We start from the raw sequence: 14,733 nt of genomic DNA, 5'->3' as shown, positions 1-14,733 counted from the left end.
TTATGACGACTCTTCAGGGTACTGGAACATGCGGAATGATGGGTTCTGAATGGTAAAACCCCCATCTATGAATAAATTGTGCCCACTGACATATCTAGCTTCATCACTTGCCAGATAAAGTGCTGCGTTGGCTACATCTTCTGCCTGAAGGGTCACACCCTTTAGGGTACCAAAAGCGTGCATCAAATTCTCAAGCTGTTCATCATCATGACCAATAACTTGTTTTGCTAAAGGGGTTGCAAGCGCATAAGGTGATAAACAGTTCACTCTGATGCCAAATTGCCCAAGCTCAACAGCAGCATTTTTGGTGAGTCCTAGAACAGCATGCTTGGAGCAACAATATGCATGTGAGGCAGCAGCACCAACTTTTGAGCTAACACTGGCAGTTGAAATTATGGTACCATTGCGTCCCGGGATCATGACACGGGCTGCATGTTTGATGCCAAGAAAAACTCCCGTCACATTAGTCTGCAGAACACGTTCAAAATCAGCCTTTTCATTGTCAATTATGCGTGCTTTGCTCTCATCAGCAATGCCAGCATTGTTGAACATTATGTCTAGCTTGCCATAAGTTGTGACAGCGGCGTTCACAGCATTTTTTACTTGGGCCTCATCAGTTACGTCACAGTGCACATAGGTAGAGTTTGATGGGCCTAGGGCTTTAGCAAGTGAACGACCCGATTCATCTTGGATGTCAGCTACGACCACTTTGGCACCGTGGTGGGCAAACACTTTAGCTGTGCATTCTCCAATGCCGCTGGCTCCTCCAGTGATTAAGGCTACTTTTCCTTCCAGCCTGCACGTCAAAGGAAATAAATGGGAAAATTACCCAATCTGTTTTTTATATAATAGAATGAGTTTTCAATGTATTTTGATATCTTTAATTGAATTAACTTTATTCAAATAACTAAATTTTCAATTTATCATTATATTATTTTTTTGTTTTTATTATTATAATATGGAACACGCATAATTTAATATTATATAAAAAATGACCATTTAAATGAAAGAGGAGGGGTCATTGGAGAAAGGGAAGATAGATGATAGGGAGAGGATTATAGTTTCATTTTTTTTAATTTTTTTTTATCATGTGTTTTGCATATAATTAACATGTTTATAGAGAACATTACTATTTTCAATGAAATATTAAATTATATGAATGGTTATTTCAATTAATTTAAATAAAAATTAATAAAATAATAAATCGACTTAATTAAAATATGAAACAGATTGAACTCATTTTATTGTATAAAGCACAATTTTAACTATTTTTCCCTATAGATTAATGATCTTTGCTAGCATATAAAAATTGGACGCGGCATAGGTGATTTTGAAGGAGGTATTTGAAAGTATAGTTGCGTTGCTTTTTATTTGGAAATGCATCAAAATAATATATTTTTTTATTTTAAAAAAATTATTTTGACATCATTTTATAAAAATAATTTGAAAAAACCAAAAAAAATATTAATTTAAAGTAAGAAAAAAAATAAAATAAAACTTAAATGTTTTTTTAAAATACTTTTAAAATATAAAAACAAATAGGGATGATATCACCTCATCTTTTTACAGCTGAATGACACTTCATCTTTTTTTTTTTACACAGATTTCAAAGTTATTATTCATATACTAATATAAAATCAAATGCACAATTGAAATTTTCTTGAATTTTGTTTATTGTAATGGTACTGTAGTGATAGTAAATCTGTAATTTTTGAGGCTTTTTTAAATAAATTTATCTTGATTTATTTATTATTTTACACTTAGTTTATTTATTAATATTTATCTTTTTTGTAATATTTATTTTAGTTTTTCCAATTTATATTAATATTAGAGATCTATGATGGAGTGAATTGTACAAAAATATTAGAGATCCATGAAAAGGTAGCCCACATGTAAAATGATGTTCTTGATGAAAGGCATTTTTTAACTTAAGGCTAAACTTGATAGCAAGTTTTTTCCAACCCGGGAGACTGGTGCAAGAATATTTTAAGAAAAATAGATACTTTTCTTATTTAATTTAACTTATTTCTATTTTTGTTTTTCTATTCTTTATGATGATATTTTTCTAGTTTTTTTTTATTTGTAGGGAATATTTGTTTTCTAATTTATTTTTTTGATGTAGTATTATTATAATTTTCTAGTTTTTTTTCTATATAAATGATTTTAATAGTTTTTAGACAAGTTGAATGAATGAATAAAATAAAGTACTTTGAAAATCTATCTATATTTATAGTGGTTTTTTTTTTATCATTAAAGATTTTGACATATAACAAACCTTTTTATTCTTTGTTCTCGTTCACATCAATGCTCCTGGTAATAATTTTCTATTTATTTGGTGGTGATAAATTAAAATATTTGCAGTAAATGTAACATTCTGAAATATTTCCGCTTGCTAACTTATTTTTTGTTATTTTAGGTCCAAAATTTAAGTAATTGGCCATTATTTTGTTGGCTAATATTTAATATAATGGATAGCTATTGTTTAGAAGAAGAAAAAAATCATAGTTTTCAAGTTGTAAATATGAAAAGAATACTTCCAGCATACATTTAGGCCCATAAAAATATAATTAACTCTAGCTAATTTGGAAATATGAAAAGAATATTAAATCAACTTAAGACGAAAAATATGAAAACTAGGAGGGCTAATGAGTTAAAAACTTGTTTTATAAAAAATAAACAAGACAAAATAAAAATACAGGCAAAAGAGAACACAACAACTCTTATTGAATGTAAAGCTAGGACATGAATACGTATAGCTAGATCCATCGAAAAAAGAAATGGAATCATAAGGAAACAAGTTCTGATGCTAGAACGTCTCGATCCTTGCACGTTGCTTAAGATTCTGCACTCGGAAGCTAATACTTCGCATGTAAATATTGAGTACTAATACATCAGAGCAAAACGAATTGAACGCAAGCTCAAGAACAAAGAAATTATGCCTAATTAAGATTGCATGGCATGATTATTATATGTGAAGCATAGCATACGGAGAGACAAGTCGACATTAATGCAGAGGACAAATCTGTTCATGTTTGCGTTAGCCTGTTACGTACCTTCTAGCAACTGAAGAGATAAATCCTGTTGTCGTCATTGTTTTACCACCTTGGGCTTGAAGAGAGAAAGTAGCAGAGATGTACTTGTAGTCTCTAAGAAAATGGAAACAGAAAGATGAACGTGTAGCGACTGGCAAGGCATAAGACTTCGTCTATATATTTAGTTTTGATTTTGTGAGGCGTGGATCAATTTGTTGAGTTCCTTAAAGTGGAAAACTGGAATAGAAGAAGCTATTTTTTGGTATTTTCGGTTATGAATTGTATGGCTATAAATGTCAAGGTTATTTTCAATAAAATAAACAGAGTTATCCTCTGCTACGTTTCTTCTCATATATATATATATATGCAATTATGCATGGATTTGAATTAGGTGAAATAAATAAAATAATAAAGAGTTAAAGTTGTTTCTATTTTTTTGACGATTCATATTTTTTTTTTCTTCATTTAAAAACATGACCGGTGATGTTCAAAATCCCATCATTAATTATTAATTTTAAATTCGATGATTTGTACTAAATGAAAAAAAAATAAGATAATGAGTTAAGATGTTACCATTTTTATCATAAACTAATTAGATAATGAGTTAAATTATTACCTTTTTATCCTAAACTAATTAGATAATGAGTTAAATTATATTTATTTAATTTGAATTCAATAATTCAGATTTAAATAACGTATCAAAACATTAAAAGAGAATAAAAAAAAGATATAAGATAGTGATTTGGTTACTATCTTGGATAAAATGAATAAATTAATATAGTAGAGACATAAATATATTTTGCTAAAAAAATAAAGATATAAAAATAAATATGTATGTATATACTATAACTTTATAAACAAGAGATGCAAAGGGGATATATACCTTCAAAGACAATATTTTTTATTTCTAAAATATCCTCATAAAAAACTCTCAATTTTAAAATTATTCAATTAAAATACATAATAATAAAAATAGTTATTATCATAATTTTAAAACTTAACTTGGGGTCTATCCAGGGGTAAGACCTAGATCACGGGTTGACCCGAGTTAATGAAAGAATAAAAATAGTTATTATCACAGTTTTAAAACATAACACAAGGGTCTACCCAGGACAGGGTCTGGGTCACAGGTTAAGTTGATCATTGACATTGGTCAATGTAAAAATAAAATGATTATTATCATAGTTTTAAAATTAGCTTAGGGATCAACCCGAGGCAAGACCCGAGTAACGGTTGGAAGGGTCAACCCAGGTTGACTTTGGTTAATATAAGGATAAAAGTAGTTATTATTATAGTTTTAAACTCAACCCGGGGGCTGACCCGAGGCAATGCTCAGGTTACCGGTTGGGAGGATCAACTTGGGTTGAACTAAGTCAATATATAGATAAAAATGGTTATTATCAAAGTTTTAAAACCCGACTCGGAAATTGACCTATAGCGGGGCCCTAGTCACGTATTGTTTGGGTCAATCCGAGTTGTTCCAAATTTTTTTAAATAAAAAACAATCTTGTTTTGGTCAAAAAAATAAAAAGTCAATGAGTTTTCGATCTATGTTTTATCTTGGGTCGACTCGGACATGAGTCAACCCGATTGAGAGTTGTCCCGGATTTTTATCTAAGTCGGGTTGAGTCAACCTCTATTTATAAAATTTCAATGGCAAAAAAAAATAAAAATTCAGTGGTTAGAAAACAAAAGGATGAGATGGCATAAAAAAAACAAGAGATAAGAGATGAAAATAAAACAATTGAAGAACAAATATTATATATTTTCATCTAAATAACTCAAAGTTAAAAGAGTGACAAAATGGTATTTTACTCCCAAATCATTCTATAACACCCCATTTACCACCCTTGAGCTTTACATAAATCGGACACTGTGTACCCTCAGCCCAACTCCTCTTTATCTTATTCCTTGATTTAGTTTTGGACCAAGCTAAAACAATCCAAAGCTTCGTGTTTCGCTGATTTCTTTTCATGCTTTGAAAGTTCGAACTGAATCAAATATGCCATAATGACAAGCAATGTGAGTGTCAAAAGTAGCAAAGATGACTTAGAAAATAATCTAGTCATCATCATAATCGCGCGTTTAAGTTAAGAGTTATTTGGACATTAATTCAAAGCCCCAACTTAATAAAAAATTTAAAAATAAATAAGGTATATTTATCAATTATATTTTATTAAATAAAGATTATTTTCACTTAACGAAAGACCTCAAGTGCAAAATAAAAAGTGTTCAAGACTCCATTTATCATACATATTGTTGTAACCTATTTTTAGGTCTCCACAAATAAAATAAAAAAGAAAATAAAAAAAAGAGAACACTAGTCATCTCTTTCTCTCTCCACACACATTGTCTAAAGCCCCACGCCCCTTAAAACATGGAACAGTGGCCGAACCTAAAGCCCCACGCCCCTTGTCTAGTCGACCAACCACCGGGTGCCCTGCTCCCCATGCACAACAGCAGGCCGCTCCCCTGCTCCCCACGCATAACAGCAACGTCCCCGCTCCCCCTTTGCCTATAAATACTGCTCTTAGCAGCTGCAACAAAGGGGGGTTTTTTGGAGGGAAGACCGAGAGTTCAGTTTTTGGAATGAGAGAGAGGGCTGGAAAACTAAAAGAGGGGGAAAGTTTTTGAACGAAAGTGAGGGGAACGGGAAAGAAGTTTTGAAACAAAGAAAGCTACTGTGAAAGGGTAGGAAAAGAGGAAAGAAAGCAAAAAACGGAAGGGAGGGAGCTGCTGCAGAGAGGAAAGAACAGTTACTGTCACCGGGCTCCCTCAGCCACCGACCCCTCTCAACAGCCATTCCACCAAATTAACTCGACAGAACACCAGCTTTTTTTTTTCTTTCCTCACAAAACACACAGCCGGTGTTCCCCCTATCCTCTCCACCTCCCACACCGGACTACCTCTTCATCCCAGCCATGCCCTGCCACCAGCACCTCTACGAAGACGTTGCAGAAAAGGAAGAACATTGTTGACGGCAGAAAACACCGTCAGCAACAAAAGGAGAAGACAAAACAGGGGCGAACAAAGGAGAAATAGAGGAGAGAAACTGGAGTACAACGGACCAGAAGGAGAGAAGACTTTGGGACAAGGGAGATGAAACAAAGACAGTGACAGAGAGTAGAATAAAAGCAGACGTGAAAAGGAAATAAAAAACCAGAGGTGGGCACCTCTGCACAGGGAAGAAGAAGAAGAAGAACTGCTATCATCGGGCTCCCCAGCCACCGACCACCCTCCCGGCCATCCTCCAGTCAGCAACCGCCAGCAGCACCACCTTCAGAGCCACCACAGGTTAGCCCTCTGACCCTTATCTCTGTTTATTGTTCATCGTCTTGCATGCACCTGGTTACTGTGTGCACAGTAATTGGCTAATTAATTAACAGGTACTGTTCACCTGCACAGTAACCCCGGTTACTGTGCCGTGAACAGTAACCAGTCATGCGGTTTTGGGCTGGGCTGAGTCCAGCCCTGTAGGAAGCAGGCCCAATTTATGTTGGGTTGATTTTGGCCCAGTTTCCTTTTGGGGCAGGTCTGGCCCGTTCGAACAAAGATTCTTCAAAAATTATTTCAAAATATATGTGATTTTCTGTAATTTTATTACTGTATTTTGATCAATATCGGTTTGTATTTTTATACTGTAAAGATACAAATCCGGTATTAAAATACCTGGTTTTTGTCAAGTTTTCAAAAAATGTTTTGTTTTCATGCATACGGCCTAGTCTCTCCAACATATATATATAAATATTATAACATCATATTTTCACACAACAAAAGAAAATTTCAAAAACAATATATGTATTAGCATGCATTTAAGCTTTAATAACCAGTTTATTCAAGCCATGAGAACTAGGCCACTATTTCGAAAATTCTAAAAAAATCTTTTTGTCTTCTTTTAGTATATGGGATTATGAATTTATATGTAAAACGTATTCCTGATATTAAAAATATGTTTTTTTACATAGACGTTAGAACGGTTAGGTTTTACCCGATAAGATAAGGACCTCCTTATTGAGGAGGACTTTTCTTGAACCATAAACGGACCAACAACTAGAAATACAATAACACCTTAGCTTTTTTATCATACAATCAAAAAATACAGCTTACCTTAGGTAAAGCGTATCTGGGGTGCTAATACATTTCCTTTACGCAACCAGTCCCCGTGCCCGATCTCTGAGACCAGTTAGGGTTCCTAGTGACCAAAATACTAGGTGGTGACTCCCATTTCATTTTTCACTGCTAAGAGACAAAGAATTCCTTGTCTCCATATATTTACTAAATATATATCCATACATTTGAGGGTGGACGATCGCCGCGACGTGAAAATCAGATGCTCTAAGAATTAAAGAAGCTTCAAGAGATGTATTTGTTATCCATGAAACAACTAGATGCTCTCAAAATCATGATTCACCAAAGTTTTGAAAGGGTTTGTATTTATTTTTTTATAAAGAGAATAATTCATTTTGTATCAATTTAATATTAATAAATTTATTATTTTTCAAACAAATTTTTAAAGATATGTGATGCAGAACAAAGTGAAAATTGAAAAAAAAAAGTAAAGAGAAAAAAAAAAAGTTGAAAAAGAAAGGAGAAAATCAGTTAAGGAAAACTAAAAGTATGTAACTTCTTATCAATTTATCATAAATTGATTATAATGTTAAAAATTACAAATAAATAGTAAATTCCTAATCAAAATCAAATATGAGCTTTCATTTCAATATAATCATTAATAGAAAGATTATCTTTCATCTCCAAACAATCCTTAATATTTTTCTAATAAAAATGAGCTTCACCAATGAGATTTAACAAATTTAACTCTTCTATTATCTGATAAGTTAAACCAATCAAGCAAATAATCCATGTCATGAATCTATCTATTGAAAATCCAAGAGTCATGACTATTATCAAAAGTTAGGGCATTTATTTTGTTAGATCTTGTGACTCGCTCATTAAGATTCTTATGGTTGGAGTTGCCTAAATAGTAGTTATATTAGTGATGCTCATGGTAAATCTCTATAATGATTATTTTTTTGTAATTTTACTAGTCCTAGGGTGTCCTGTTTGAGAAATCTCTAATGGTTCAACTCTCTTAGACAAGTTAGTCATCTAGGTTTTTTTAAGTTGTATTTCATTTTGATTGGCTTTAAAGGTATCACTAAGGGTTAGGTGATTATAGACTCAGGATTAGATATTAGATGATCATGACACAAATGCATACATCATTGGGTTATAAATGAAATTGAGAGCACAAATGCATCTGGCAAGTAAAAACATGACATAAAAATAACACTAATTCTATTTTTTTTAATATGAATATTAATCAAGACCAGAATATAAAAAAAAATTATAAGCATGCAATGTTAAACCTTTAAATGTAAATTGTTAATAAAATAAAAGTGAAAACTTTTACTAATTTAGTAAGCTTGGCAATTAAAAAATGACTAGCTATTAAGTATCAACAAAGTGGGTTGATAAGTAAAAATATAATAAATAAAATGCAAGATGAAGTTTTTATTTTTATTTTCTAGGCACAAAATATTATTAATGACAACTTTAAATAACAAGTGTAAAATCAAATAAGTAAAATTCAATGAATCAAGAGGTTGAGTGATTTATCAACCAAGATATTTAATGATGGTGATATATCATTTTGATCATATGTAGTTAGTGTCTCTAATGTGGAACAACAAATTTATTTAATATATTCATGGTGTCCCCACCAATATGTTAAATAACTCAAAATCTAAAGAGTAAAACTACAAAGATAAAATGGTAATTTAATCTCAAACCATTCATATAACACTTCATTTAGCACACTTAAGCTTACACCAATCAGACCTTGTATTCCGTGCCATATTTCACTAAATTAAATAGGTAACAATAATTTTCTTCTTATATTTTCCATGCAGAACTAGCTTAAGCGAAGGGCTACTTGGGCAATGGCCTAGGCCTCCACTTAACAAAAGGCTCTAAGAATCAGTAAAGTATATTTGACAATCAAGTTTTATGAAATGAAGGTTACCCCCATTTAATAAAAGATTTCAAGTATAAAATAAAGATTGTTTAAGGCCCAACTTGTCTGATATACATAAAAAAATAAAAATAAAATATATTTCTCAAATATTTTAAAATACCTCATTTATAGTTTTGCTCAAAGCCCTTATTCATCTTAATCTAGCTCTGTTCCCATGGGGTTCTTTAGCTTTTTCTCAATGTTAATGTTTCTTTACCAACAATCTTTGGCTTTGAAGTCTAATCCTGAATTTGACCTTTAGTTCCTGACTCTTAAGCTATTATCATCAGCAAGGGAGTCTGAGTTTTTTAAGTAGGTGAAGGGAGTCATGAAAAGAATCCATTAGTTTCTAAAGTTAGCATTTAAAGAGTAAATAACAAGTGAAGTCATCAGGTCTAAGCTTGACTTGCTTGGAATCGACTATAAATGGCCAATAACCAGGACTAGAGTGGTAGCTACCATTGGTTCTGGTCAAAAACCAATTTTTGATCTTTGAGCTGACATAGATGCCCTTCTTCTTCTCTTTCTTCTCTCTCAAAAGTCCATGGTCCCATCACACTTCAATACATGGATTTTTTTGAAAAATGACATAGTTTGGTAAAACTATCAGGAGAACAACATAGATTGTAAAAGTATTTGGGAAACAACACAGTTTGAACACAGCCGTGTTTTTCAATACTGATTATGTGCACAATTGTTATTGAAAATAATAGTTAAACACAACCATATTTTCTAATATCAATTATATACACAATCATTATTAAGAATAGTGGTTATGTAGTGGTGTTTCATCTATTATAAAATAATTAACCTTGTCAAAAGTTCACTCAAATTTTTTATGAAGATCCAATGGATAAAAAATAAGATTCAAGATCTAATAATTAAAAAGATAAGGTGATGTGGTAGGAGAGAGAAATATAAGAAGAAAAAATGGGTCATTAGAGACACATCGAGGATCTGTTTTTTACACACGTGGTGCCATTAGAAAGATTTTAACGAGATGATTTTAACTACATCTTGAAAAACCACTAAACAAGGTTGTAATTAACCTTAAATTAACACCAAACAAAACCCCTAACAATTTACAACCATGTTTGGTGGTCTTTTCATCGAGATCTTTTTAAAGGTACTGGGTATGTCGGAAAAAAAAAATCTTTAGTGTGTCATCGGTGACCCATTTTTTCTTGGCCATTAGATTTTGAATTATTTTTTTTCTATTGGATCTTCATAAAAATTTGGATTGACTTTTGTAGCTGTTAATTAATTTGATTAAGAAATGACTTTTCAAACATAAAAATAATTATATTCAAACTATATTATTTTTCAAATACTTTTTAACATATGTTAAGTTTTCAAAACTTTCATTAAACTTAATTAGAATTCCCTAATACATACAAAAGGCACAGTATGTAATCAAACGCAAACACAAACATATACGATTGCATATCCTATCTAAATAGGGCCACCATTAAGGTCTAGTGATGGACTACTATATATAGCTTATACTTGAATATATCAACTGTTTTGACTCTTGGAGTTATTATTGACTTCTCATTTCCTTGAAATTGGCATAAACAATTTGAAGGAACAAGATGAGTGGGAATACAAGAGCAAGATTGATGGGAAGATGGATTATTACGGTCATTATAATCATGTAGCAATGTTGTTTGGAGTAGCTAAATTAACCTATTCCAGAAAAGACAAACTGAAGGTAAGCTCTAAACCCTCCAACATATTATTATTATAAAAGGTGAAAAGACTCTAATTTATTTTTTTATGCCTTTATGTTGGTACTAAATTATAGTATTTGCTTCATGAACAAAACTGTGAAGCTTGTTTTCCAGCCTGCAGAAGAAGGTTATGTCGATGCTGACCATATGTTTCAAGATCAAGATGGTTGTCTTGATGACATCGATGTCATCTTGAGCTTACATGTTATGCCATCAATACCGACCAGTGTTATTGCTTCAAAACTAGGTCCAATGCTTGCTCATATAGGGCTTTTTAGGCTAAAATTGAAGGAATAGGTGGACACGCTTTACTCCTGAATTTGGCTATAGATCCAATTCTTATGGCATCATCTACAGTCATTTCCCTCCCACAGATTGTATCTCGAGAGATAGATTCTCATAAAGCTGCAGTAATTGTTCTTCACTTTTACTGAAATATTCTTCAATTAATCTCCCAATATAAATGAAATGATGCTTAGTGTTCATGATTATCGAAGATATAGTCTATAGTGGTAAAATACCTATAAAATTAGCCATAATTGTTGAGTGGATTGGGTCACATTCAAACTGACTGTATCATTTGATACACCGACTTCAAATATAATTTTTGGTCCCTGCCTTTAATTTTTGATGATATGTAATCAGATTTGTCAGAGGTAGATTGGTTACACGTGACATTATTAAATTAATGAAATACATATTTATTATCAATAAAGACTTAATTTATCTTTAATATTTATATAATATTAGATTAAGAATTTGAAGTAAAGATAAAGTCCATGAAAAAAAATGCTTTGTAAGGAAATTATAAAGTTGTTATAATTATGGGATTTCTATTACATCAAAGTATCGTTCCTAAAATATTCTTGATTGATACTCTTTTATATGCTGCAAATTCATTAGAACTGTAAAGACTGTTACATATTATGTTCTTTCCTTTATAAAATGAAGTAGTTGTTCTCATAAGATAAGGTATAAGGGATACCTAGAACTAATATATAGGTGTTTTTATCATAAGGCATGTACACTAAACTAATCCCCGCAAGATAATTTCATATGGAGATATCACATATCTATGTAAAGGCTCATGTAATAGTTGTGTAAGTGATCTTTAGACTTGATATCACTAAGTTATGTTATATAGAGAATATTATGATTTAATCCTATTACATGTTATCTTAATCGAGGTAACAAAAGGGCAAAAATTGAGTATAGCATGAACTATATAAAAGTACATAAGTGATCAAGAGATGATTTATCACCCTAGGTAAATTAAAAAAAATATTTCATTTGTTGTCAAATAGTATTGACTGAGAAATCCTTAGTTAAGGTGGAATGAGATTTGAAAAAAGTTTTAAATCTTATTCAAACAGTTAATGACTATATATGTAGAGAACAAATATGATTTAACATGACAGAATATTTAAATAGTAAGGTATATCTCTTATTTTTTGATGATTGTTTGTTAGATAGAAAAACTATGTAATTCACATAATAGAGAGCTAGTACTCTAGGCATATCAATTTCTCTCTCCTAAATAAGAATTTAGAAAAAATTTTATTTGTGATTCATGTGGATTACTATTGGAAACCAGATAAATGGACAGCTTGTGGTTTACAGTTTATGAAAACCCAGCCTTTAAAAAATCATTCAAAGCCGAAGAATATCAAATTTTCAGGTAATAAATTTCTAAACAACTCTAAATTTATCTAATGGTATTCTATGGACTCCTGAATAATTTTATTTTATTGTTTTCTGTGAATGATATTCGGGGACCAATATATAGTTGTGTGTGTGTGTGTATGTGTGAATCTTTTAATCTACCATTAGGTTATAAGCTCATCTAGAACCAAATGCAATGTAAAATTTTTCGCATCTTGTATCAATTCTTTGATGGGGTTAGTCCTGGTACCAATAGCCTTAGCATCCTTTCCGGCAATTCATGCATTGAATTACAATGAACTCAAATTAATTTCCAATAGCTGTTGTACAGAAATAAACTCAATTCATCCATTGTGGATTATATTGGTGGTGACAATAGAAGACGGTAGAGCTGGAAATGTAATTCCAGAATCTGTGAAATTCGGTGGAACTTTCAGGAGTATGACGAATAAAGGTATCTCCTGCCTTCAGAAAAAGGATTAACGAGGTAAAACACAGTTCATTCTGTGATCTTTTACATCCTTTTGTTGTCATGTTTAATCATTGAAAGAAAGAAATTAAGAAAGAAGTAAAACAAATGAATATGTTGATTTTATGACATTTTTAAATTTTTTATAATTTTCGAAAAGTGTTTTCCGTCCAAATTTTTCAGGAAAATACTTTCTTGAAAACCAAGTCAAATTTTCCTTTAACTGAAAAATATTTTTAATTAACCAACTTTTCTAATGACAAATAAACATAGAAAAATTTGGAAAATAATTTTTCAAAAATTATTTTTGAAAAACAAACATAGCCTCTATATATATATATATATATATATATATATATATATATATATATATATATATATATATAGATGATAGTGCTAGCAGTGCATAGGTGTAATGCCACGGTGAAGTTTATGGTTGATGAAGCAGTGTATAAGCATGCAAAGAAGGTTGGAGAGGCCTTACTTGGGAAACCCAACTATTCCCAATAAACATGGGGTCAGAGGATTTGAGCTTCTTCTCGAAAAGGATGCTTGCTGCACTATTTTTAATTAGGACAGTGAACGAGACTCTGAAATCACATAATCCACTTCACTCTCCTTACTTCTTTATTGATGAGGAGCCTCTTCCAATAGGCACAGCTTTTAATGCTGCTGCTGCTGCTGCTGCTATCTCGTACTTGGACAGCCATTTAGTGGAGAGTACTCATTGTAATCACGAACCTCCCTCAGCTTTTGAATTTTGAAAAGCAAGTTTAGCCTAAAACAAATTCTGCAGATGCTGCATGGGATAAAGAAAGCACCCACGACAACTTTTTCTTCCTTTTAAACTCCCCATATTTTATTCTATTTTGATCCCTAATATTCCAATTGAACAAATTTTTATTGTCAAACATCTTTTTCAAAATTGTTTTATTATGAGATGAATAGCAGCAATGAATCAGATGGCTTAGTCTGGCGGTGGGAGGGGCTTATCTCCTTCTATTGCTTCTGGATTCGAGCTCTTATATGCATGTCTGTCATTCCTGCGGTGTCTTATATGTTCACTGGATTTGCAGGGTGTTCAGTGGGCCGTAAGATTAGTTGTAGTGTGCGCAAGCTGACCCGGACACGCACGTAAATCAAAAAAAAATAATAATAATAATTGCCTTTGCAAGTTAGTATCCATAATAAATAAAGGAAACGAAACAATGAGTGTACAAAGACGTGCCAATATATATATCGTGTCAGATTCCAAATTAATTTTTAATGTAGGACTGATATATAAATGTTTTTGTTTTATATAATATTTTTTTTAATTGAAAAACAAAAAAAAACATAATACATATGCTTAATAAAATAAAATAAAAATTACATGAACCGGTAAATAAATAAATAAATAAAAAGTGTAATCTAATTAAAGACCATAGCAAGAAGTTGATTAAATATCTACAATTGCAAATATTTTACTTCATATATTTTTTTTCATACATTTTCTTTTATTAATTCATTTTAGAGGTTAATTTTCGTGGCTATTACAAATGATTTTATCTTTTTGTAAATGTATCATGTATATACAACTTATCTATCTAATAAATTTCAATAATCTATTAAAAATATTATAAAATTATAGAAACAATTCAAAAAATTAATTAGTACTTTTAAGAAAAATTAAACTAAAAAATTTAAAAATTTAGAGAGAAGGTGTTAATTAAATTCTTTTGAAAAAATAATGAAAAGTAAACATAAGAAGTAAAAGATAGATGTAAATACAAATATTTACTTTGATAATTATTTTTATTTAATATGTTTTCTTTTATTTATATTAGA

The 14,733-nt window shown here is 31.2% G+C and overlaps 1 protein-coding gene and 1 pseudogene across 1 annotated transcript; one reads left to right on the top strand and one right to left on the bottom strand.

The window, feature by feature from the left end:
• Positions 1-1,022, bottom strand: LOC133688440 (secoisolariciresinol dehydrogenase-like). The gene is made up of 2 exons (XM_062107923.1): positions 997-1,022; positions 1-796 (listed from the first exon to the last, which is right to left on the bottom strand). The coding sequence occupies exons 1-2, from the start codon at positions 1,020-1,022 to the stop codon at positions 1-3; spliced, it is 822 nt and encodes a 273-aa protein (XP_061963907.1).
• Positions 1,023-9,220: 8,198 nt separating this feature from the next.
• LOC133689044 (IAA-amino acid hydrolase ILR1-like) lies at positions 9,221-13,670 on the top strand (annotated as a pseudogene).
• Positions 13,671-14,733: the final 1,063 nt, after the last annotated feature.

Source organism: Populus nigra, chromosome 3 (genome assembly GCF_951802175.1).
Source record: "Populus nigra chromosome 3, ddPopNigr1.1, whole genome shotgun sequence".
NCBI lineage: Eukaryota > Viridiplantae > Streptophyta > Magnoliopsida > Malpighiales > Salicaceae > Populus > Populus nigra.
This window is presented reverse-complemented; position numbering and strand designations above follow the sequence as displayed.